Genomic DNA, 22148 nt, shown 5'->3' with positions numbered 1-22148 from the left:
GGTAGACAATGGATATTTTGAGAGTGACAGAGGAGACAGCCTCCCTTATAAAGTAATCACAGTGTGCTCCTGAAACAAATTCACTTTTAGGCTTAAAAGTAAGTACAATGTACAGGTCACTCTCTGTAATCTCTCACCTCTTCTGTGTAGTGATAATACTATGACAATAATGACCTTGGCTTTCCTTGTTAAATAGTATGGATTGGGCTAGGCATTAGTACCAGCACTTGGGAGGCAGAGGCGGGCATACCTCTGTGTGTTAGAGGCCAGCCTGATCTACATAGCAAATTCCAGGAAAGCCAGGACTATATATAAAGACCCTGTCTCAAAGTAAACACCAAAATTATGTGGACCCTTTCATTCATTTACAGATAATGAACCACTGACACATCCTGAAGTGATGGCTTCCTTAAATGACTAATTACTCTCTTTCCTTCCTGTCCCATATCAGAGCATGTGCGTATACACACACACACAATCCCAAAAACCAAAAAACATTTGTTTGGTGTTTCCTTTGTGGGAATTTCTTGTAATTGTGGTGGTAAGCCTGGGAATGAAGACATCCAGCTTCTTGTATGGGAATTCCATCCGTATGTACGGATTCAATAATTGCATATCACACTTCATCCTGAAAGGCACCAGTTCACTTCAGCTACCTAGAAAGACTGTGTGAGGTGCGTGAAAGTATCAGGAAACAAAGATTTCCAGCAGAGACAACAGACCGAAAGATTTAAAATCTCATCTCGGCAGGATATATAGAGATCATGTCCATAAGTCATGTCTATTGGGTCGAGGCCACATTGATGCCAGTTGCACCTTTCATATCTGCAGCATGCAATCCCTGATAGCTCTGCAGATAGACACAGAGGGTGATGCTCCTCCAATCATCATGTGTTAAGTGCGTACTCTTTAAAGGCTTTCTGACATATGCTTAATCACTTTTTATTTTATCATAAAATTTAAAACTATATTACTAGTTTTTAAATTTATACTTTATAATTTTAAAACTATATTACTGAGGATGCAGGTGCCATGGGCTACTTTGGGAGTTAGCTTTCATCTCCTACCTGGTTGCTTTAAACAAACAAACACACACACACACATACTTATATATTAAATATATGATATATACTTACATATTACATATAATATTACATATATTTTATATAAATATATGTAATATATTTTTAAATTGTATGTGTATGAGTGTTTTGCCTGAACGTATGTAATTGCGCCACATGAACACCTAATGCTGTGGATGTCTAAGAGGGCACTGGGTACCCTGGAACTAGAGGTTGGATAGTTTTGAGCTTCTCTGTGGGTGCTGAGAGCCAAACCCTGGTCCTCTGAAAGAGAAGCAAATACCCTTAACTGCTAAGCCATCTTTCCATCCCCTTGCATTTATTATTGTGTGTGTGTTTGAGAGAGGGTGTGTACAGGTACCTGCAGAGGCCAGAAGTTGAATTCCCTGGTACTAGAGTTATACAAGTAGTCACTGAGCCATCCATCTCCCCATCTGGAGCATCTCTTGCTTTGTTTCTGTCGCTCTACATACTACAAGCTAATTGGCACTTAAGCTTTTGGAAACTCTCCACTCTGCCTCCAAACTTGCTGTAGGAATTTTGGAATATAGGTGTATGCCACTATATCTGGCTTTTAAAATATGGATTTTAGGGACTGGATTCGGTCATCAGGACTTCATGGCAAGCACTTTGACCTGCTGGGCTATCTCTCTGGCACTGAAATTTTTTCGCCAGTGGTAAAAATAAATAAATTGAGTTCAGATGTCTTGCCTCCAGCACCTTTGAGGCTGTGAGCTGCGATTTTTCATTCTTCTCTCTGTGAACTGGTCCGACTCTGGCTCCTGTTTTTCATGGGCAACTGAGACGTAGAAAGAGCTTAGTTCAAATGGCTCACGTGGACCTCATACCCTAGGCATCACTTTGATCCTTACTGAGGGAGCAAAATAGAAAATGACAGATGGCACTGGATATTTTGCCACCCCTGGCAAGATTTGTTTTTTTCCCCCAGAATATAATATTTCTGAACAGAATTATTATATGCATGGTCATTTCAGTGTCCACAGAAGACCAATTATACATAGTAAGACAATGTGTGATAGAAGCATGTCATCATATTGGCCATGCCATTCATTCATACCCTCCAGGGAGCAGCTGAAAGCTCCTAGGGTCTAGGGTCCTAGCAGGCATGTTACAGGTGAGAATGCCCAGCGATCTGCAGCCACAGTAGCAATCATATCCCAAGACAAACAGAAAACAAATCGAGAAGCAATTCATTTTGTGAATAATATTAAAGACTTGGAATAAGATTCTGTTGGGTCTTTGTCTTCCCTGTGCAGGGTTAGTTTCAGTCTTGATGCAGACATTTGAAAATCCCTGCACCCAAGGGAAAGCCACATCCATCAAAAAGTCAGTGAATAAGCTAGGGGAAAAAAGCCCTGGGAGAGGTAGAAAGATGGCCTCCTTGGCCTGCACAGGAGCCAGAGAGGCAGCAGCTAGATTGTGATGTGGAAGGTACAATGGGAAGAGATTTCAGTTTGTGCATTGTTTGTGGATATGCTTTCTCTAACACACTGATTTTAAGGGTTCCCTGTATCAGTCATGGTGCAGCAGCAATGGTGAAGACTCCCAGAACATTTTGCCAGGGCCCTAAAATTCTCAACTGGAGCCACAGATATATCTCAGAGGTTGAGAGAGAGAGATTGAGAGAGAGAGAGAGAGAGAGAGAGTCCTTCAAGTAAATATTTATGGGGTGTTTTTGCAGGATCAGTGATGCTGAAGTTAATAGTAACTCTTGGTCACCAAAATGGCGTCACAGATGAATAAATAAGTGACTGAATAGTATAAGTAATCAATAACTCCCTCTACCTAGGTATGCAAAGGACTGATTTGAAGGTGTGCAAAGAAGCACACAGCATGGCAGACTCCCAGAATAAAGAATAGTCCATATCATGACAAAGAAGACCCTATAAAATATATTCACTATACACATGCCTGTAAGAAATAATTCCAAATGTGTAAAAATTATTTTTCTACCTTCTTTTCAGTAGCATCAGCAATAATCTATTCCGGGAAGATAAACAACCAGCAGGGTTTTTGTCCTATAATAAGTGACATTGTACAATATTAGTTTCTCTGACACTTAGCTTCCTGGAGATGGATGGCTTTACCAGTAAAATATTTTTAAATCCTAAAGGAAAACTCTTTCTCTATTTGCCTTATTAATCTTGAAAAGGAGTCAGAATATTTTCAACCTGGAGGTTGAGATGCACAGGAGGGCTCAGTGACCACCCCACTTGTGTGCCCGGTACTTTTCCTTGCTGAATCAAGGTCTCATGGCAGAATCTCGCTTGATAATCCATGTTATCATAACAGAGTTTAGATTGATTGATATGGAAACTATTTGCCTTTGATATTAAGCCTAGGAGTCAAAGGTATTAAGAAGCCAGCCAATCTTACCTCATATGAAACACATGGCAGCAAATTCAGAGGGAGACTATCACCCTGGCTTCAGTTCTTACACATGGGCTCAACCCAGACTTGGCTTCATGAGCTATGGGCTTCTGTGGTTACAACCTAAGAACCTCATTTAGCAAGTATTTGTTCTTCACATCTGGGCCCCAGGCACCTGGCTATTTCCTGGCCAGGAACAGGGAGGCAGATGGCAGGAGTCTTCCTCGGAGGAAAGCTTCACTCCTGGATTACAGGCCAGTTCCAGAGTTAACAAGTCCTCCCAGTGATGTGGAGCACACCACTTCCGAAAGATGCTGTGTGGAGAGGGTACCTTTCGCTGCTGCCTCAGTGTCACTCAGTAACCCCATTCTGCACAGTCTCTAGAGGCCATCTCCATCCCGTTGCCTCAGCGAAGGCTGCTGGGAGACCAGTGTGGCACGAGCATCTTTCTTCCCATTTGACTTTCTGCTCTGTACATTACAGGTGTGGGCTTTACTCGAATATAATGTTTGCTAGAAAGCCGTAGAACATAAAAAGCCACAGGAAATGGTCAAGAACATGAATCTCATGACTGAAACAAACCATTAGTAAAAGCTAAATAACACTGAATTTTGAGACATGCTAAAGGATTCACAAGACCAGTGGATTTCCTTAGAATTCACGCAATTATGCCTTGCTGGAGGACTCTTGGCAGCTCATGGCTGTTGTAGGAGGGGTGTACTTCCTCAGTGGTGTAGCCATTGGTAACTGGCCCATGTGCCAGTAAATAACGTGCTACCCATGCTTACACAAGCAACTCTACTTAATCTCAGTGGCTCACTCCCTCTCTCTCCCTCTCTCATACACACACACACACACACGGACATGAAAGTACAATGGGGCTTCTTGAGGAAAAGGATAACTCCAGTAGAAGAGGATGGGAGAAGGCAATGGTGCGAAAATGACTAGAATTCATTATATACATAAGACAAATTAATTATATACACTAGACAAATTAATTTAAGAATTAATGGGGTGTTGTGAGCAGCACTTCAGATAAGACTATCATTACATCACCTGGAAGTTCAGTTGTCCAGCTTCCTGTTATGTATTTCCAGGGAGGCTCATCACAGAAGAAAAGTTAGAGCAATGTGTGGAGATTTTTCCAGTTCACTGCTCCACTCAGAGGGAAGCGGGTGGGAACCCCACGTTCTAGCACCTTCAACAGAGGAGCATTAAAGTTGCTAAATAAGAGGGCATATGAAAGATGTACAATGATAAAGCTGCCCCCCCCCAGTCTGCTTTTGTTCATCTGTATAAGTTTCTTCCTTTTGACGGCTCTGCATCTTTTAACATCCAGCTTCCCTGTTTGTTCCCAGTTCATAGGAGATGGTACATATTTTTAAAACAGCTTGAAAATGAGTTGTAAATCTGTTTGTGTGTGTGTGTTGTTTTTTTCCAAAATGAATCAATAAGCTTTTCCAGATTCTGAAAATGCACTCTCTGCAAGAAGTCGGGCTGTAAATGTGGCACTCCAGGTCGCTCTCCATGGTCCTGAACTTATTTACCATTTTCTCGGCCTTTCAGCTCTCCCCATAATCTCTCCCCACATCCACATCCAACTCTCCCCTCGGCTGTTTTTATTTGCTTGTTTTTTGTTCTGTTTTAAAAATTTAATCTATAACAAGGAAAGCAAATACAAGCCAAATAAGCTTGTTTTAATTTAAGAATATCTTTACCTCCAGCAGAGACCTCACTGCTTCCCCCACTTCCTCTAGCCTCTAGCCAACTCTGTATCCCAACTACCAATGTCCCAGTGGATACAAAACTGCTTGAGACCATTTTGAGTTACAAAGTTCTGTGCACATGAACCCAGCTGTATAAGTCATTCACAGAGCACCATGATGAGACAGTAAGGATTGATGAGCCCTCTTCCTCTCCTGAACTCCTGATTATTCAAGAAACAGGAAGGGGGGGATTGGTTCATGCAGTGACTTGATTTAATACTTATCAAAGCACGCAAACACTTATCAACAGGCAGGCTTTCTTTTGGTATGAACCAGTCTACCAGACTGCATTATTTCCCAGGGGCCAGCTGGGCACAGACACGAGTGGTCTGAAGGAAGGGGGAGCCCTTAGGCACTTGGGGCTCTCGGGCTGAATGGACTTGCACTTCTGAACTCCTACAGCACCCTCAAGTGGTAGCATCCAGCTCAGACATACTCCTTGTTCTGGGGCTGGTACATTCAGGTGACTCCTGCAGATTTATTTCTTCTGCGTGTGTTTGGTTGCTTTTCATAGATGATTGAGTTCATTAGAGGGACATCGACATGAAAGATGAGAGAATGGTGTGTGCATTTGATGTTGGATTGTAATGGGAGGGATGCTATCCCAAGAGAGGCTGCTGGTAGAGTTGGGGCAGGAAGGAGCACGGGGGAAGGAGAGAAAAGAGAAGAGACTGTGAGAATGTGGGAGATGGATTTATCTCCCCCCCCCCGCCTCATATTCTTCATAGGGTGAATGAAAAGAACAAATAACACACAGGTCCAGCAGCCATAGAAAGCTGCAGGACACAGGCTTGGATCCTATAACCCATCTTTCCTACTGTCCTTTTCCAACCCCAGACTCTCTGGAGGGTCTGTGAAACACAGCCTGTGCCTGTTCACTTTGCTTTGTGGCTTGGCACCTTAAGGCAATAATCAAGGCCAACAAATATGAAATAAGGGGTAAAATTCACGTTCAAAGCAAAGACCTTAAACATCAACTCCTGCTTCCTCTCCCTCGAGCAATTCCAAAATGAAGCACTATTTGGGAAATAATAAAAGCACATAGATGTGTTAAAAACAGTTTCTTCCCAGATACACTAGGTGTGATAGTCTAAACCGGGATAGTCAAACTGGGATTTTTCCATTGTTTGGATACTCATTCAGATAACAGGTGTTTGAAAGGCTGCCTAGCCTGCCTGCTGTTTGCTGGCAGGACATTTCAAGACTGTGCCATCTTCTTGTGGCTCTCAGCAGTCTCGACATGGCAAAGGTGTCCAACCTTTAGTCACTCCAGCATGACTCTGTGGCTTACAAGTATCCTGGGCTACATGCATAGCTGTCTAGGGGTATGTATTCATGAGTCCATGAGTCCACAGGTTGGACATGCCTGATTGTACTGCATTTCAAATCAGCTTTTATGACACCATGTCAGGGTTTACATCATATAAGCCTCTTTGGGGCATAGGACTTACATGTCTGAAAAGCCCGGGTGCTGATAAATGTTAGAGTTTTACTTTTTACATATATTTTATTAACTGTTTGTAGAAGTCCATTCTTGTATCCAGTGCATTTTGATAATATTCACCCTAGATACCTCAAATGCCTACCCTAACTCTTCCAGAGCCACCCACTATGTCTTATGCTTTCTAACTCCCTGTCCTCTATTTTCATAGAACCCACTGATTCTAATTTCTGCTTCCCATATAATGGCTCTGGGTGCAGAGCCATTCACTAAAGCAGTGGTTCTCAACTTTCCTAATGCTGTGACCCCTGAATACAATCTCTCATGTTGTGATGAACCCCAAACATAAAATTATTTTCATTGCTACATCGTACATGTAATTTTGCTACTGTTATGAATCATAATATATCTGATATGCAGGTGATCTTAGGTGACCCATGTGACAAGGATCATTTGACCCAGAGGAGTCTCAACCCACAGGTCGAGAACTGCCACACTAGAGCTTGGTTGTAGTGGTTTAAATAAGAAATGTCCTGAGTAGTCTTGAGCCTTTGAGCACACGATCGCCAGTTGATTGCGCTGTTTGGGGAATTTTAGGTGGTGCAGCCACTGAAGAAAGTAAGTCGTTGAGAATGGGCTTTGAGAGTTAAAACCACCTACTTCTGTTGTGCTTTCTCTACTTTATGCTTTTGTTCAAGATATGAGCTCTCAGCCTCCTATTCCTGCTGCCAAACATGACTCCCTTTTGCCATGCCTCTCCTCCATGATGGACGCCTAACACTCTGGACCAACCCCACTAAACTCCTCCTTCCTTAAATTACTTCTAGTTGTGGTGTTTTATCTCAGCAACAGAGGGGTAAATGATATGACAGTCGGCCTACCAGGGGACACAGCATTAGAGAAAAGTGACCCCTACCTGCAAAAACACCACCAACTGTTGAGAGCTCCTAAATCACAGGTGGGGGCATCTGAATTCCTCCGTCCTCCATGCTAGGATGTTGGCTTAGCCTCATGCAGGTCTCATGCAGACAAAAGCCATGTGAGCTCATGATTGCAGAGCTCCTGTCTGCCATGTCTGGAAGGCACGGTTTACTCAGGCCCTTCCAGAACTCTGACTAATACACTCTTTTCACTCCTTCTTCCTCTGTGAGCCTTTGGGGGAAGGGGACTGTTATATATGTCCCATTTGTTGCTGAGCACTCTATAGAGTTTTCTATAGATTACTCTCTAGACACTGACTAGTTGTGAGTTCCTGTGTTAACTGCCAACCACTGCACAAAAACTTCTCTGATGAGATCCAGGAGTTGTTATCCCCCGTGAGTACAGAGAAGTTGTTAAGGCCATGGTGTTCTCAGTCATTTGGCCCTCCCTCTGCCCTCTGGCCTGTCCAGGATTGGCACTCCTCTGTGCTTCATCAGCCCTGTGCTGGCAAATCCCCAAGCCTTGTCCCTGTCCCTTAGAATATGCAAGAGGCTTTTCATCACTGAAAGGAAAGTTTCTTCCATGTACTGCAGTTGAGGAAATTTACTCAAACCAAGAGAAAGTCCTTAAATAAGAGGCATTTTCCCCAGAATCAAGGATATTGACAACCTAAATTCAGGGGAAAAGACTAGTGATTTGTCTTGGAAGATTACATGTGACCATCGTATTTTCTGGAAGGTTCAGTAAGTCTTCACTTTCGCCCCTTCCCTTATGTGAGATCTGAAGATCTCAAGTGGATGACAGCACTAGGACCCTCTTACCATCCTCACGGTCTGAATGAAAAAGCCCAGGCCTGAGCCAAGCCTGCAATGAGCCAGAAGCTCAAGTGATGGTGCCTAATCCAGAGTTTCAGATCCAGATCCTCTGTGCTGGGTGGAGAATGCCCTGGCTTTAGGTCAGCAACTTGGAGCTTGAGGTTTGCATGGCTGCGGTGCTCTGAGAATCACACCCTCACACAGACATGCTCGGAGACAGAAAGACAGGAGCAGATGAGAGAATGAGTAGGGTGTCTGAGAAAGAAACTACCCCCTGTTTTTCCAGGAAAGAAAAACCATTTATAAAATCTGCCTAGGAAATTAGTTCTCTTATGTAAGATGGGGCTATACCTTAACTCAAGAATAGACATTTTGCTTGGTGGACAGACACGAAAGCATACAGGTGGCCAATGGGTAGCTGCCAATATTGAGGGATGACTGTGTGAGCTGTGTTCACAGGAACATTTTCACACCATTGATTTTGAAAAGCAAAACAGAAAGGTTTGGTTTGCTTCAAAGTAGCCATCCAATGGCACATCACTGTCCCCACAGCTTTCCAGAGCATACTGTACACTGCAAATCTAGGGCCGGTGAGCCATAGGTGTGATCTTTCTAGAACATGTCCATTATGGGAACATAGGTCTGACCGAGACCAGAAAGAGGACATTCTAATGAACCAGAATCCGAAGGATCTGCATGGGGAGAGGGCAGCCAAAGGCTTCTCTAACCTCCTTCTTTGGAGGATGCTGATCATGGTGATGAGTATAGTTCTTTCAAAAACTGAGAACAATGGGCCAGAGAGTGAGCTCAGCAGTTAAGAGCACTTGCTGATCTTCCAGAAGACCCTGGTTCATTTCCCAGAATCCATATCACAGGACTCACAGCTCCTTGAAACTTCAGTTCTAAGGGGTCTGGCACCGTCTTCTGGCTGCCATGGTCATATGCACTCATGTATACACACACACACATACACACTGGCGTTCTGTACTAGTCATGGTTCTCTAGAGAAATAGAACTTACAGAATGAACACACACACACACACACATAATATATTATATATGTATAATATATTATAACATAGTATATAATATAGTATATAATTATATGATGTATGTTATAATATACTATTATATATTATATATAATGTATTAAATGATTTAATTAAGAACCCCCTCACACACAGGTGTACTCAGCTCCTTGTGTTTTAGTTAATTCCAGATGTCGTGAAGTTGACATCCAAGAATAGCCGCCACACTTGCAAACACATTTAAGACATTTTAAAAGTGAGCAAGGCAGCATGTGATGTAGAAGAGTAGGGTGTCTTCCTTGAGCCTCCTCTGGTAGCCACGTCAATTGATTTTAGACAATGCATCAGTCCACTTTCATTCAGGATGAAAACCAAGGCTGAGTGCGGCTTGTTTCGTGGGATGCTCCGCACATCTGAAATGCCATCATCTTAAGTGGCTGTTTTACTCCGTGGAGAACTCCCTGCAGGCTGCCTTCCCAGGAGGTCAGGAGCTACTTGCTGAGTTTGGGGCCGGGAGTTACTTTCTAATTTGCCGACTTAATACAGCCCAGGTGTGATGATAACTGGCTAGAGTGTTAGCCTAGCTCTTTCTGTCATTCAGGTGTCTGGGGCTGTGTCAACAGGCCATCAGAAGTTATGTGTCTGTCTATTCAGCTTGTTGGTACTTTTGTGCTTTGACTTAGAATTCTGATATAACCTCTGTGTTCTATCCCACAGTGTTTATTTTGAATTTGATAATTTTATGTTACAGAGATAAATTGCCTGCTCAAGGAAGATGCTTAATGATTTGACTGTCTCTAATAGGAAACCAAGCATCCTCTGATGTCACAACCACTTATTTCCACCTCGTTTGGAGTTGAACTTAACTGAATGGAACCAGAGCCCTTCAAACTGCTGCCGCTTTCACCCCAAGAAGGCTGAGAAATCCTCCAAAGTCCTTGCAAGCATTAATTTATCCAACTTTCCCCACAGAGCTGAAAAAGGCTCTGTATAAATGATGCAATTTGAGTATTGTTGAGTTATAAAGAGATGTAATGGTAGTGATTATGGCTGGGATGCTGTGAAGACTGTAATAGGGCCTGTCAGGGACTCAAATCAAGAGGCATCGAACAAATGGGACCCACCTCAGCCTGTTGTAGTGGAAAGTAGATCCACTTGCTGCCATCTCTAAGTGAGGAAAAGAGCTGTTCAGACTGCGGGCTTACACAACTAATGGATTTATTTAGCCAACAGGCAACTTCTGTTTACCTGTCAAGCAAAATATAAATATAAGTCATTGTAAGGGGAATTACTTTTTGGCGTTCCAAATTACTGTGATTTGAAATGCAATTAGCTGTACAGACAAATCAGTTTTAACCTTTGTGAGGAGGAAGCTGTTGAGCAGCGGGCGGAGTGGAGTGGATGGGGTTGCAGTCCACAGGGATTGAATTCTAAAGAAGAAATGGGCAGCTTCCATTTTGGTTTCATTGTTCCTAATAGAATCAGTTTTCATTACAGAAGCCACCGTCGATCCTTTCAGACACACCCATGTGTGCTTGAGTCAGGCTGTGTGCTGACAGCCTTTGCTTTTACTTGGGAGGACATGATCACAGGCAACACACTATGCTTCGCTACTAGCTCACACCCAGGAGTATTTACATATGCGTATTGGATACCGCCTCTGTCCACGCAATGCGCTCTGCAATTCTGAGCTATCCCGGATGACACCAGTCCATTTTACAACCTGTAGCTATGTGCCGTAGGAATTTGGGGGTGGATCTTAAGTGATGGTGAAAAATATAATAATATGGATTTTATAGTGAACATTTTAATGGACTTTAAAGGAGCAGGTTCAGGAAAATTAAGTTCATAGAAGTCGGTTTTCAACTTAAACATGTTTATTACATTTATTGGTTTTTAATTAAGGACAGGTTTTCTTTATTGCGCTACCTAAGCAGCAAGGCCAAAGCAAAGGTGCTGAGGGCTTCTTAATGGAATCAGTTTTTGAAAGTGAGGCTCCCCTGCCCCACCCGCCTTTTTAGTTCTGCAGAGCTCTCTGCCAAATTGTATGCATTTTGGCAGGATGGAAGAGGCTCTTTGTTTTTAAAACACAATGTCAAAATGTCTCTTGAGAAAGGCACCAAGAGAAATGGAATCTTCTCTTTCACTCCAGAGAACGGGTCAGCTCAAGGACAGACAGCATCCAGACATGTTCTTCATTTTAGGATCTCTTAATGAGCTGTGAAGCTAACCCCATGTCAATGAGGAAGGGTCTCCTGTTTTGGGGATTCTTAAAAGTTCCTCTCTCTGGGCTGGATAGATGGTTCAGTGATTGAAGGCACTTGCTGGCCTAATGACCTGAGTTCAATCCATGGGTGGGAGGAGAGCACCAGCTCCTGCAAGTTGTCATCTGACCTCCACAGGCATGCACACACACACACACACTAAATAAATATAATTCTCTCCCCCTCCCCCACCAAGAGAATCCTTACTGGATCCTCTAAAAGTATGGGTCTTTTCTTGGAAATGTAGAACTTCCAAACTCTCTCAGCATGTCTTGGTCCCAAGTAGAGAACGGCCCAGGTGTGTTATTCTGAGGCTAGCAGTTCTCACCCCTGAGGGAGCACCAGGAAGTCGAAGAGAGGTGTGTTGGTACAGATCTCAATCTCCCAGTCCCAGTTCCCTGTTTGGACAGGTCTAGAATGAGCATAGCTATAACATCTACACTCCCAACATGTCCCCCATGGAGGCTGATGCAATTCCCCTCAATCCTCAGCGGGTTGAAAATGCTGTCTAATGACCACACTATAAAAAGTCAGACTTTGTAGAGAACCCACCTGTAACTCAGAAGTCTCTGGCAATCATCTCCTGATAAAGTCATCCTTTGGTAAGACCAGCGATGTTCTAGCTGTAAGCAGTGGGGGATGCTGCATCTCTCCATTGGTAGGGAAGTCCAAGAAAGTATGCTCATGTGTAGAATTTATCTGATGCATGTGAGATGTGTTGGCTGGTCTGCATGACTGCAGATTTGGTTTAGTTCAGCATCTCTACTTCACAACACAGCACAAACAGCACATAGACAGTCAGGTACTTTCTGAGAAAAGAATTGAAATGCAGTGTTACTAGGCATATACCCTTTCCATGCACAGACCTGGCTTTTTTGATTTTTGTTTGTTTGTTTTGTTAGCTATCAATCATGGCATGTTGTGTAACAAATTACTCCTGAATGAATGCAGCTGATTATATACAAAGTTACCCAAGACTTCATTTTGTACTAATGAACTGGGGTTTGCTGGTCCACACTAGGCTAAACTAGATTCCTTTGCTCTGTGCTTCCAACTGCATGGCGTGGCCACAGCCCAGGAATTAGGTCCTGGTCCGAATGGCAGCAGCCAACAGGAGGCATGTATCCTTATGGTTCAGAGGTCAGTCAGTGACATAGGTGTCCACCAGGAGTTTGCCTACATGGTGCTGTGCTCATGGTCCTGGTCAAAGTCAGTCACACAGTCAGAGGGACAGGCAAGGGTCATAGTCCTGAAACTCTTGTGGGTGAGAGGATATTCGCTAAATAATATCCCAGACTGTCATGAGTTTGAATATGGAAATGGTGGCTTAACTCAAAGACGAATCACAAGGCCAGAAATAACTGAGTTACAATTTGAGTTCTGTGTGTTCGACTGTGTTGAGGTTTCTTTCTTTCTCCACAAACCCCTCCTCTCCAAAAGTGGGGAGTTGAAGAAAGCACTACTACAATGCAGAAAAAAGTGAGGATAGGAGATTAAAACTTTACTGATCTTATAGCAAGTTTTTATTGAGTTAAAAATAAATGTTTTTTTTAAAAAAACATGTTAATATTTAAATATGTTGGATAGTTGAAAATAAAATCCCACTTTACCTTTAAGCTTATTCTGAGTTTACCAGTTCCTTTGTGTGGCTGTGTATATGCCTGTGCTGTGCAGTCCCTGTTTGAAACCTGTGCAGAGCCTACAGCCCAGCCCTTCCTTGGTAGTCATCTTGCAAAACCAGACAAACAGCATGTCAGTAGGGGCATTATTCAGAGCTAAGAGCATGCTTCTTATTTATGTTTTAACACGATTTTTTTTTGTGAATATCCAGATGTTTGTTTCATTAATCCCATTTATAAAAGGTCGAAGTGCTATTATCTAAAAGATACAGATGCCTAATTCTTCAGGAATGATCTTTCTTCAGGTTGTGCTAAGGTGGCCATTTTGTATCTCTAATATTAGTTAGTCAGGAAAGGTAAAAGTCTTTCAACATTCCTTTGCTGTCAGTTTAAAAATACCCTGTCCCATTCTCCAGACTCCATGATTTCTCTTATTTGCTTATAAATTGGTTGCTGGGAACAGCATACACAGACACAGTCAGAAGGCACAGAGAAGTGAGCAAGGGAGCACTGGTTTTATACAGTAATGAGGAGTGCAAGTCCTGACGGGAACCAGCCACAAATAAGCTCCACACATTCCCTCCAGTACAGCTGAAGCCCCACATTTGCCCCTCTAGGCAGAAAAGTTTGTCCCAACTTTTCCCCTGGTTATTTAAGAGTTTTCTAGGGGTGTGTGTGTGTGTGTGTGTGTGTGTGTGTTCCATGGCACAACCTGCAAGAATCCGTTCCCTCCTACTGTGCGGGCTGTGGGAGGGCAAATACACCTGTGTACCTGCTGAGGCGTCTCAACTGCCCTGTAGTCTTTATTTCGCAAATAAGATATCCAAAGCCAAGTTGAGCCAGGGTGCTTAGGTTCCCTCCCAAGACACTAAGATCTGGCTGGAAGGCCCCGGCTTTATTCTCCCTCAGGGTGTCTCATGTTTTACGTTGTTGGGGAGGGGTTTCCAGAGGCCAGACTTGGTTAACTACGCGTCACAAGCAACAGTTCTCCAAATTCGCACTGCCTCCCTCACCGTACAGTACGAACCTGCTCAGTCTTGCCCAGGGCATTATTCAGTGCCACAGTCATTAAATGTAAATCATTAAATCTGCAATCCGTGAGCCTGGGTTTAGGGGAAGTCTGGCCCTGCAGGTGTGTCGCCGCGAGCTCATGGCTTCACAGTCAAAATCATCCCTCAGGGTGGTCCTGGGGGCTTTGTGCTCACTGTGGCCATGCGCTCCGCTTGGCTGTGTGCCTCCATCAGAGAGCTTTGAGGGATATTTGGCACACGTGCGGCTCTGCCCGGCTCCCTGACCTCTGTCTCTTCCAAGCCAGCCTGGCCAGGCTCTGCCTCTTTGCTGCCTCCCCCTCCCCCTCTCTGTTTCTCCTATTCCTATTCGTGCTCCAGATTTGCCTCTCCAGATGGAAAATTCTACCTTAATTTTTTCCCAGATTGTTTGAGTCCTTACAGATTTTTGTTTTACAGTATGTGTGAACGGTAATAATTTTTATTTTCAGAACAACTTAATCTGAATTTTAAAGGTTGACCAAACTTTAAGTTGAATGCTTAGACTCACCAGAGAAAGTAGGTCTTGAATGTAAAGACACATACGCCTTTTCTATTAACTTACTGAATCCGTCATTAAATGAATGATTCTGTTTTGGGGCTACAGACATGGCTCACCTGCTATCCGCACATAACACTCTTCAAGAGGACCTGAGTTCAGATTCAGGCAACATGTCAGGCAGCTCACAGTGGCCTATAAGTCTAGTTCCAGGGGATCTGACACCTCTGGTCTCTGAGGTCACCTCACTCACGTGGACATACTGATGCAGAAACACATAATTACAAACAGTGAAAAATAGTTCTTTTAAAAAAAAATCTATCACTAATTTACAATGGTTAACAACTCTAGAAAGTATTGGACATGATAGCCTATGTGATGTCTACGTTTTGCGTAAGTTAACCGTATGTACAGAGTGATTACTGCTTGTGTGGAGCTGCACACATGGCCTTCATGTAGAATAAGGAAGACACAAGGGGCATCCACAGGAAATAACGTCAGAATTCTTGGCTGCAGTGGAGGTGAACCCCTGAAAGGCAGGGCCTGTCTTTCAAGTGGCCAGTCATGCAGCCTTCCACATGATCGGCTGAGAGCCAGACTCATGAAACAGGGACTGGCCCTTCTTAGTTGTATGTCCTTACAATCATTCGGTGTGTTGTCTGAGCGGCAGGCACGGTGGGCAAAGCTCTCCCACCCCAGACTCTCAGTGACCTCCCAAAAAACGAGCCCCGCAGCGATTGGAATGTGGCTTCAACATCTTATTTCCCTCATCAAGGGAAATGGTTCTAATAGGCTTTAGTAGCCGTTTTCTCACAGTGGACCCAACAGCTGTGGAGCATAGGACTCCCGACAAAAAAACAAAAACAAAAACAGAAAACCAACCTCTGCATCGAGAGCTTGGGAGAGAAAGGCTGGAAGGAATGGCAGGTGATTACAACAGCAACCACAGGTTGTTGCAAAGAGCACAGCTTCCGCTACGCTGGGGGCTCTGTAGGGCCCTCCGCTGGGACCAGGGAGGACTGGACTCTGCCAGCCAGGCCTTCTGGGTAGCTGCCTCCCTATATTTAAAACTCTCAGTGTCCACAGGGAAACTGGGGAGACTCGTGGAGCACCACTGGGTGGGAGGTCCCGGTCTCATGGTGGGAGGGGACAGCTGATACCCCGGGCAGGTGCCAGAATTCCTGTGAGTCTCTCCAAAGTTCCAACCCATATAGCGATGCTGGTGCTTGGGGTGAGAGGGCCCATCGCCTCCCCCCTCCGACAGAAAAAAGAAAAAAATACCAAGGGTTCTAGAAGCCTACAGAGAGGAATAGAGGAAGGAAGTAGGGAGAGCTGCCAGCCATGGTCTAGACCAGCAATCAGACACAGTTTGAGCATTTCTCCACACGAGGGCACTCGAGCACGTTCGAATGTACCAAAATGAGTTTGTTTTTGGAAGCCCTGTGTGCTACTCAGCCTTTGGGGTCAAAGTGGCTCCCCCTTCCCCCGGCAACTCAGTACCAGATTGGGGTGGAACAAGGTTTAGAAAGGTTGCTGACCTCCAAGCGCTTTAGCTTCTCCCTGTATTTGCACATAGACAGGCAGGCTGGAGCCAGACATACCCTGGAAAGCCTTGCTCTTGAGGCTTGCACTAGGCCTGCCCAGGAGTCCTGTCTCCTGTTCTAGACTTGCCCTTCCCTTCTGAAGAAGATCAGAAGAAAATGAATTTTTTTTTTTTTTCCAGTCCTAGGTGATGGAAAGAAGGTGGGCGGTGGGTCCGGGAACAGGTGCCTCCCCCGGCCTGCTCCTGACAGGCCCGCCTTTCTCCCTACAGCTCTTATGCCCTGCAGCTGCAAAGCACGCCTACCCCCAGGGTCTTTGTCAAAGTTAACCAAAGCCAGAAGAACAACATTGGTGGGCGTCCCTGTGAGCTAAGGGAGGGCAGCCGTGTGCCACCACCCAAAGCGGATGCAAATGGGAGCCCTGACCCCCAAGTCCCTGGATTCCACCGCAGTTAGGGTTTGGTTTCCTTGCTCAGCTCTGGCCTTTTGTAGAGCTGTCCGCTCTCACTGGGACACAGCCTCCCGCCGAGCTAGGAGTGCCCCAGCCCTGAACCCCAATCCATGCCCCAACCGGGGTCCTGAGAATCCTCCCGCATCCCTCATCCACCTCCACCTCCCTGGGCCTGGAACTCCCCAGGTGTCGTGTCTACTACGGGAGCTGGGTACCCCGCTGAGGAGAGAAAGGAGGAGCTGCAAGGGGCCGGGGCGGGGACCAGAAGATGAGCTGGTCTCTAGGTGGTGCCAAATAATGGGGCCTAGATATGTCCCCTCCCTTGGTGTGCTTCTGGTATCTTGCCTTCCTTCCATCTCTTTGGTGAGGCCGAACGTGGCCTTGGTGAGGACTTGAAAAAAAAAAAAAAGCCAAGCAGAAAGAGAAAGCGATCACTCCGACCCCTGGCTTCCGCGCCGCCGGGGAGGGGGCGGAGAAGCTGAGCCAGGCAGAGTCGCTCGGCACCCAGGCGACTCGCGAGTGGCGCGGAGCGGCCAGGCTCGCCTTTCTTCTTTCCCCTCCGCCTCCTTTTTTCCCCCTTCTCTCTTTTCTGCTGGAGGGGGTGGGGAGAGGGAAGAGAGACCGAGAGAAAGGAATTTTTTTTTTTTCCCGAAGCATCCAAATCAGTGTGCCAGCGCGCGGCGGCGGCCCATGGCTTCGCTGTACCAAAGGTTCACGGGCAAGATCAACACCTCGCGCTCCTTCCCGGCGCCCCCGGAGGCCAGTCGCCTCCTGGGTGGCCAGGGGCCGGAGGAGGACGCGGGCCCGAAGCCCCTCGGGCCGCAGGCGCAGGCGGTGGTGCCCCGGGAGCGCGGCGGTGCAGGTGGCCGGCCCCGGTTCCAGTACCAGGCGCGGAGCGACTGTGACGAGGAGGACGTAAGAGAGAGCATCGTGGTGGGTGGGTGGCGGAGGGATGGGGGGGGGGCTTCGGCGGGATGCTTGGGCCTGGCGACTCCTGGGGGGTCTCTGGGTCTCCTGCGCCTCTCCTTGCCTTCTCCCTGCTGTGCCGGAGCGTGCTCAGACACTCTCCTTGGCTCATCTCAGTCACCGTGGTCCGGAGCAGGTCTCTGCGGTGGTGGCGAGGAGTTGGTGGCTAGAGCAGGAAGGGTTTGGAGCTGCGCCTGCTGGGATGTGGACTATGCTTGGAATTCGCTAGATGCGTGGATGTCTGTTTGTAACCGCAGCCTTCTGTGGTTCCCAAGGAGGGAATTAGATCTGTGTATGCTTGGAGTTGTGTTTTATGTTTATTTTCCTGCTTTGGGGCTCAGAGAACAGCTAGTCCAGCTTCCTTTTCTCTTCCTTAGTACTTGTCACTGCAACTATCCAAAGCGGCCCTCCTCTCCTCTTCACTTTGCTCCCTTTCCCCCTTTCACTGTCCCCAGACACCTTCTCTCTCTACACCCAAAGATTATACCTGTGGTGCTCCTTTCCAGGAAAAATAAAAAAATTAAAAAAAAAAAAAGTCGTAGCTTCAGAGCCCTGGCCTCTGACCCAGACCCAATACAGCTTTCACCAGGCATGCTAATTTGGGCTGCAAGCCTCAGTTCCAGCAACTCTGGTTAGACCGTGCTCCTTCCATAAGAAGTTCTCAGAGTGGTCTCTTGCTCTCGAGGCTGGAAGTCTGGGCTTCCAAGATTGAATTTGCATATCACCCTAGTATAGTAATCAAGGACTCTTTCAGGGCACCAGTGACTCCCGGGATGGGTTGAAGGTCTTACACCGATCCCTTTCAGCAGGTCGGTGCCACTAGGACGGTCAGGGAGGGGAAGCTTTTCCTGAGCCCTTCTAGTCCCAAGGAAAGGAGACAACACCCAGGAGAGCTCTCGGGCAGGCTGGTCTGGGCTTGGCTGGTGCAGCCCTTAGGGGCAGGTGTGTGGCGTTTGGGGAGTCACCGGGAACCCTTTGCAGTGTAGTCTTGTAGCTGGATCTTTGCACAAGCCTCTTGGTCTCCTTCACCCTTTCAGGGCATCCCATTACCCCATTGCCCCAAAGGGGACAGTAGGTGTGGCCATGAGCTAAGTAACAAGACTTCGGTGTTTAGTAATTTGTGGTGCAAGAGGTGTGCATGGAGGGACAGTGCTCCCACAAGGGGCGGGGGTCTTAATTACAAAAAACAGTGAGGCTATGCTACTGTTAATAGTGGGGTTTGCTTTGTTTTGTGATGACCTAGGGACTGCCACAGAGGTGACAGGAGTTGGCCACCGACAAGAATACACCATGCGTTTTCTTTCTGGTCATTTCCAGATTACTCTGGCTAGAAAAAGATATCACAAGCCTAATGTCCCTCACTCCAGTGGGCCAGACTTGAGGAAAAGGAACAAATTCTTTTGACATCTGGTTCAAAGAACTAGAATTCTTGAGGAGATTATCAAGCAATTAAGACTTCTTAAAATTTCTGTTATTTACTTAGTATCCTGGGGACCTAACTGGGTTGCAATGTAGGCAAGAAAGACACACAACACACACACACACACACAAATCTGGCTTAAAAGCTTTGGATTATAGGTCTGGAATGATTTTGCTCTGCTGAGCAGGCTCTAGATGTCGCTAGCAGAAAGCATAGGCAGGACCTGGAGCACCAGCTGATCTCCGCCCATCTGGATTGGGTCAGCTTGTTTGTTTATGACCCTAGCTGAGAGCATGCATTGCTCTCTTTCCATTTTGATGCATAGCTGGAACTTCCTCTCAGAAAAGCCACAGTTTGGGTCAGCAGCAGAGCAGGGAGAGCAATTCAGAAGTGTGACATCCACCAAGGGAGTTGTGAAGGGTGGCTTTCTCTAACTCGGATGCATCAAGTTCGGGCACTGTGTTTGTGTCCTGAAAAATGCAGAAATGTGTTTCATGCACCTCGCCCCCCCATGCACAGTGGATTAAATGTGTTTAGTATACTGTGGTGTGTATATTTTTCCATTATTGGGCCACAATAAGCATATACTTTTTCTACAAAATAGCAGTCGAGAGAGATGAAGAAGCATGGGGGGGTGTGTTCATCAGGAGATTTACTGTCATGTGGGGGATTCATAACAAATGAGTAGATTTTAGCTGTTCTTCCCGCAAAATCAACAAAAGCAGCCATGTGAGTGGTGAACATGTTTGTTTACATACTAACCTTCTTCCTTCCTATATGTGCTTACAGCACCAATTTATTTACTTCCTGTGTATGCAGAGAAGCATTAAGTTTCAATGTAGAGCTGAACCAAAGACACAGCACTAAATGTAGCCTCAATTCTAAAACTTCCATTTCTTTAAATTGACAAAACATTTACCAAAAGACAGAAGCATGATTCAAACCATTTGTCTTCCAAGAACAGAGACTACAGTTTGCTTGCAATAAAAGGTAACTGATAAAGTCCTTGGGTTTAAAAACTGCTAGACACAAGACTGAAGAATCCACTGTTATCTTTTTTTTTTTTAATCAAGTGGAAAGCAGACAATACGTGACTGGTTTGGACCACTTTGTTTTGCTCAAGAGCACACTTGGTGTGTGTGTGTGTGTGTGTGTGTGGGTGGGTGTGTGTGTGTGTGTGTGTGTGTGTGTGTGTGTGTGTGTAACTCTTTTCTAATGGACCTTTAGGAACCCCAGCACTCTGGAGCTGTCCATGGTGCCAAACAACCTCTTTCCATGAGCTCATACTCACATCAGTATGTCTGCGTGAGCAGTCTGAACGCAAGACTGGTGACCTCATCACGAGTCTGTGTTCTGCCAGTCAGGCAGAGCTGTTGCAGTATGCAGTGTCGTAGCTTGCTTTCTGTCGCTGAGAAAAAAAAAACACTGACCAAAACCACTTTGGGGAAGAAAGGGTTTATTTACCTTTACAACTCTCAGGTCACTGAGGAAAGTCGGAGCAGGAACCTGGAGCCAGAAACTGAAGCAGAGGCCATGGAGTAACACTTTGCATTGGCTTGCTTAACCTGCTTCTTACATACCCCAGGGCCATGGCCAGTGGGTGGCATCACCATTTATGCTGGATCCTCCTACATCAATCTTTTATCTAGAAAATGTCCCACAGAATAGCCTACAGTCCAATCTGTTGGACAGATTTCCTCAGTTGGTGTTGTTTGTCCCAGATAACCTGAGCTTATGTCTAGTTGACAAATAACAACAACAACAACAACAAATAAACAAAAACAGCTTCCCAGTCCTTGTCATCTGATGCTGGTAAATGATGTAGGTTTAAAACAAACTAGAGTTTACATATCTTGTCCTTGGACCCAGGAAAGGAAAATTTTAAAAAGTTCATAAATATGTGCACAAACACCCATGAAGACTAGGAGAAAGCTCAGTGAGCACCAAGTCCTGGGTTCGAATCTCCTGAACCCACGGTAGAGTACCTGCCTATAACCTCAGTGGTCCTATAGAGGGATAGAAAGTGGAGTCAGGAGAATCCCCCGAAGCGAGCTTGTGGCCCAGCCATCCTGGTGCGCGCTGTGGCAAACAATGTGAGATACTGCCTCACACAAGGTAGAGAGGAATAACACCGATGCTCTTCTCTTTCCTCCACAGAAACACTGCTCCCCCAGTTCCCCTTTCTCTTTCTCTCTCTCTCTCTCTCTCTTTCTCTCTCTTTCATAGACTCCTTTTTTAAATTAAGTAAAACAAACATGCGTGTGCATTACTGAGAAAAGGTAACTCCCACAAAACTTAAGTTATCTACAAAGACTCACCCAGATAAAAACCTAACAAAGTCTGCACAGAACGAACACTCCTGCTCTAATGTTAAGAGTCTGGTGATGAACAAAGAAGCCGCCCAAGTGAAGTCACTCTGACGCTGTTTGTGACCAGTGACCTGTGCTGTCCTGGCATCTGTGCAGGTCCACACATGGTGTCTTTGGGTGGTGTCATGGTTAATCACAATTGCTATGTTGATAGAGTCTGGAATCACTGGGGAGACAGGCCACTGGGCATACCCGTGGGGGGCGGTTATTTTGATTTTGGTGAGGTTAGTTGAGGTGGGAAGATACACCCATTCCCTGGGCTGGGACCACAGAGTCTATAAGGAGGAGACAGTGAGCTTCCTGCCAGACTTCACCAGTCCTAACTATGACTGTGGACGCCATGTGACTATTTATCTCAAACTCCTGTGGCTGTGACTTCTCTGCCACAGTAGACTGTACCCTGAAAAATGTAAGTGAAAGCCAACCCCTTTTCCTTTAAGTTGCTGCTGTCAAGATGTTCTATCACAGTGACCAGAAGAGAAACTAAGATGCCAGTGCTGTCCTAAGAGTTAGAGATGAACCCAGAGGG

At 45.5% G+C, this 22148-nt stretch overlaps 1 protein-coding gene across 3 annotated transcripts in view; it reads left to right on the top strand.

The window, feature by feature from the left end:
* Dpp6 (dipeptidyl peptidase like 6) overlaps positions 1 to 22148 on the top strand; it is an 831812-nt gene that overhangs the window by 199354 nt on the left and 610310 nt on the right. Inside the window, exon 1 of one of the 3 annotated variants that reach the window (XM_060374075.1) lies at positions 17173 to 17779. The exons of the other annotated variants lie outside the window; for them this stretch is intronic. Within the exon in view, the coding sequence (XP_060230058.1) occupies positions 17555 to 17779 (225 nt within the window). The 5' untranslated portion in view covers positions 17173 to 17554. Of the gene's footprint in view, positions 1 to 17172; positions 17780 to 22148 lie in introns of those variants that run through there. 3 annotated transcript variants of the gene reach the window in all.

This window comes from Meriones unguiculatus, chromosome 21, assembly GCF_030254825.1.
Source record: "Meriones unguiculatus strain TT.TT164.6M chromosome 21, Bangor_MerUng_6.1, whole genome shotgun sequence".
NCBI lineage: Eukaryota > Metazoa > Chordata > Mammalia > Rodentia > Muridae > Meriones > Meriones unguiculatus.
The sequence above is the reverse complement of the archived record's forward strand: the minus strand, read 5'-3'. Positions and strand labels throughout refer to the sequence as shown.